Genomic DNA, 4299 nt, shown 5'->3' on the forward strand with positions numbered 1-4299 from the left:
AATAGTGCTTGTTTGGGATCTGGAATGAGAATTATGTTGCTCTTCCTTTTCTGTCCCATTAAACTGCCTTTATCTCCACCCTCATTTTCTCCCTTTGCTCTTCTGGTTCTCTCCCCACCCCGTGGTCAGAGTGTACTGAACAAGCAGCTGTGTTGCTTAGCTGCTGGCTGGGGTGAAACTCTGAGGTGGGATTACAGGGTACCACACAGCAGTGGATCTCCACCTCCTCAGGTCTCTGCCCCATGAGTGGGATCTTCAGCTGTCCTTTAGCAGTTAAAGGCACAGAATGGATTCCAGTAATCTTCAGAATCCAACAAAATTAATTGATCTCTTCCCTTCCAAAAACCTATTTATTCTATGTATTAGCAGATAGATAGAAGCTCAGCCTGCTCATATGCCGTGCCCCATCGGTGCAGAGTCGAGCAAAAAACTGATTTAGTTTAGGTTTGTGATCCACTATTTGTGCATGCCTGGGAAACACCCAGACCTGAATTGTTTTCTGCAAATTAACCAAACCATTGTTTGTCTGTTAGGTGTGAAGCGTAGTCCCTCGGAGATGGCAGAGGGCGAGGTTGATGTTACCAATGCCTGTGGCCCGTATTACATAAACAATCTGAGCTATTCAGAGGAAAATTTTGACAAACTGGTGAATCTAAGTTACTACAACGTCCAGAACAACAAAGATTTGATTCTTCAGGCCTTGCGTACAGCTGTGGAGAGGAAAAAGCAGCACAAGAAAGAGCAAGTGCTGCAAAAACCACCTGATGGCCATGGCCTGCCTGTGCCTGCCAGAGAGGGAACCCAGCACTCAGCTGGCTGCCCAGCACCGGGGAATATGAAATAAAGGATCATCCTATTGATGAAGAAGAAAAGGAATTTTATTAGGAAGTGAAGACAAGCCAAAGAACGCTAAGAATAGCATTTAATTTGTCATCAAAAAATGTTAAGCCTGTCTGTCAGTGGAGGGAATAAACTCGAAAAACCAGTTCTTCCTTAATGAACTCATGTGCTTCCCTTGTTGAAATCCTCAGGAGCATGGCTAGGTGAGGCTCTGCTTCTCTGTACTTGCAGAAGTGACCTGCCAAACTGTGTGGACAGGGAAGTGTGAGGAAGTTTACACTGACTGTTTGTGTTCTACCTGTGCTGTAGAAACAGAGGATTGCCGGTCCAGAAATGCAGCAGAGAACAAAATCCATTGTCTCTAAAAAAAAATCAAGGAAGCCATTTGTGAACTAAGAAATCTTTATGTGAATGTAAATAAATATTGAATTTACATAATAAATCACTACTTCTGAGTAGAAGTTACAGCAAATAAATAGTTTTCCTATCAAATACATGTTTCAGCCACTTATTTTAGGTACTTCTTCCTCTAATAGCAAGACAGAGAAAACATGTGGATATTTCATAGCTGCTGAAGAATTATTGAAGAAGAAAGTGTACCTGCTCCAGACCTAGATGTAAACTAGTGCAAGATTCTGGAACCCCTTGAGTTTAGGATTACAACTAAAACCCATCTATACAAGAACCAGCTCATGTTAATTTGTTTTAGCAAGCTGGATTTAAATGATATTGATAATATCAAACGTTCTTTAAGATTGATTGAGACTATTACATCGAAAACACAAGAAACACAGACAAAGCAAAACTGAAATTGTGTACCTAATGTCACTCATGCAAATGTGATTTTTTTAAACTTGCTGTAGAGTATAGCAAATGAAGTTAACAGAGCATCAACTTTTAACATTCTGAGGCTTTGGTTGTGAGACTAACATACCTCTTTTCCAGCAAGCAGTCTGGGTTTTTGACAGATGGAATCTGTAAAAATCTACATTTATTCTTCTTCTAATTTTTTTACTTCAATGCTATAGTTTTATTTATTAGACATCTTGTATCCACAAGCCCATGTTTCCTACAGGCTTCCCCACCCCTGAATTCTGCTGTAGTATTCTTTGTCAAGAAATCCTGTTATTGTGGGGCAGAAATGGAATGGCCTTTGGTCTCAAGGTCGAGGGTCTTCTCCTAGGTGGTGCATAGAGATTTAACCCCTCTGTTTGCCACTTAGGCCAGTGAACACTTAGCTGCTTGCTACAAGAGCCCAGAGAGCTCCTGGACTGTATGCCCAGAGTTTATCTCCCATGGAAACAAGAGAGTAAACAAGACTGCATCAGCGGTCATGGATCTCATCATAGTATGGGACGGGATGTAGTCAGAGGGCACAGCCAGACCTGGGAATTTGGAAGCACTCCCAGGTTCCCATATACAGTTAGAGCTTTATTGTCTGAAGGGCAAAAATTATTTCACCGACAGCAGGAAGCATCTAGGCAGGAAGTCTGAAGACAAGCAGAATGAGGTGTGTGAGCGCAAACACTTTCCTGCCCTTCCTGCTGCTTTCCAGCAGACACGAAAGGGTCATGGAGAACAATGAGCACTTTACTCCATTTCAAAAATCTTACATGGAATAATTACTCAGTATTTCAGTTTTCTATGTTTAACAAGAATACAGAGGAAAATGTCAGGCCTGATCAAGGAGGTGGAACTGCTTCCACCCAAGGTACAAATAGCTGAGGCATCTGCAACCCAGAAAAAGAACAGGAGGAGTGAAAGGCAGAAAAGAGAGATGCATGAAGTCAGTGCACATCTCTTCTATCACAAGACCTTGAGAGGATCAGACAAAACTAGTGAACAGCAGGTTTAAACAGTGAGGTAGTTCTGCACACATGTAATTAAGTTTTCCTGTTGATAAAATTTTATGCATTCAAAAAACTGATTGAGGCATTCGCTGGAAAATCTTTAGGGACTGAAAAAATACAATTGCTCTGCATCTGCCTCAGTCCTGCACTGAATCATGAATTCCCAGAGACTCGGAGGACAGTCTGAGGCAGTATCATACCTGCCCTGTAAGGCATGTGAGCTATGTAAGCTTCTCCAGTCACTAAATACTGGATTTAGCACCACAGACAAGGGGGAAAGGAACCTCACTCCACACTGCAGTACTTAGGTTTTCCACAGCTCAGATATGTTTGCAGATAATTAATAATTAGGAGCAGTCAGACCTCTAAAGATGTGGTGATACAAGACTAATTTAAAAGAAATTACTGAAGTAAAATAGAGAAGTAAGTAACTACAAGGATAACTTAACTATGTATTAATTAAGCCATAGAGAAAATAAATGACAATTAAAGGAATACTATGAAAAGGAGATTTTAAAAACTGAGGAAACCAGTCAGCATGACCCTATGTGAAATGGTATAAAATCTTTGGACTCAGCATGGAAATTGCAACAAGAAAGTTGCAAAATATATGCACAGCCCTAAATAAAATGCAAAGCAAGGAACCAAGAAAGGCAAAGTGGTTAAATGCCCAGAACTGAGCATTGCTAAAGTCTAACATCTGTTCTTTGAGGAACAGCATAGAGAGGAAGGAGATGAAGAGAGCACATCTAAACCTGCTGATGTATTTAGAAAAGACCCGGAGCATATTGAGAAAATGCAGCATTCAATATGGAAAGGAAGATGAAGAAAGGTACATAGATAAAAATGTGAAACAGTAGATGTGCTGGGCCAGCTAAAGGGGATTTATATGATATGGATGCTTTGAAGGAGCCATAAGTGTGTCACACAAAAGGCACATTTGTAATACAGTGTTTAAACACCGTTTCAGCAAAAATCTCCACTCCTTTGCTTTTAATGGAGATCCCAAGTTTTTGTTTTGTTTTGTTTTTTGTGGGTTTTTTTTTTAGTTACTGAGCACAAACTTTAATGTCAAAGGACAAAAAATATTTTTTTATTGATTTCCCCAAGACTGTAGTGAATCCGGTGTTACACTCCACTAAAATCTCCTGTAAAATCAATGGGCAAGGTGACAGGACCTAGGGTTAGAACTGATGGCCGTATCTTCTACACACGTCTCACAGAAAGATTTCCCTGTTATACTAAGATTTTTCACTGTGTTTAAAACAGTTGCCCGATGTCGCAGCTAAACACCACGGCGCTTAGTCACACATTTCTTTTGCATCCAAGGTCAGCAACCATCATCACAAAAATACGAAAAGCATTTGGGCGATTCTACGTTCAGATCGGAGCTGTCAAAGTGTTTCCGGATTTCATCGCAAGGGACTGAGATTTTAGCGCAGAAGAGCAGCAGGCACAATTAAACCTCTAGAGACGGACTTGTGGCCAAAAAACAAAAGAAAAATCATCGTATTCGAAAAAACCCCAGACGAACTCCTCTTTCAGGAGAACCTCAAACCCACCCGGCTCCCAGGGTGTGTGCTGCAGGGAGCGGGGCCCCGCCCGGCCC

The 4299-nt window shown here is 41.2% G+C and overlaps 2 protein-coding genes across 2 annotated transcripts in view; both read left to right on the top strand.

Moving 5' to 3' along the window:
• Positions 1 to 1190, top strand: part of LOC102035617 (cytosolic phospholipase A2 epsilon-like) — a 32620-nt gene extending 31430 nt beyond the window's left edge. Inside the window, exon 22 of the mRNA XM_014306363.2 lies at positions 534 to 1190. Within this exon, the coding sequence (XP_014161838.1) occupies positions 534 to 844 (311 nt within the window). The 3' untranslated portion in view covers positions 845 to 1190. The remainder of the gene's footprint in view (positions 1 to 533) is intronic.
• Positions 1191 to 3966: 2776 nt separating this feature from the next.
• Positions 3967 to 4299, top strand: part of EHD4 (EH domain containing 4) — a 27271-nt gene continuing 26938 nt past the window's right edge. Inside the window, exon 1 of the mRNA XM_031055800.1 lies at positions 3967 to 4107. Within this exon, the coding sequence (XP_030911660.1) occupies positions 3967 to 4107 (141 nt within the window). The remainder of the gene's footprint in view (positions 4108 to 4299) is intronic.

The sequence above is a fragment of the Geospiza fortis genome, unplaced genomic scaffold, assembly GCF_000277835.1.
Source record: "Geospiza fortis unplaced genomic scaffold, GeoFor_1.0 scaffold66, whole genome shotgun sequence".
Taxonomy (NCBI): domain Eukaryota; kingdom Metazoa; phylum Chordata; class Aves; order Passeriformes; family Thraupidae; genus Geospiza; species Geospiza fortis.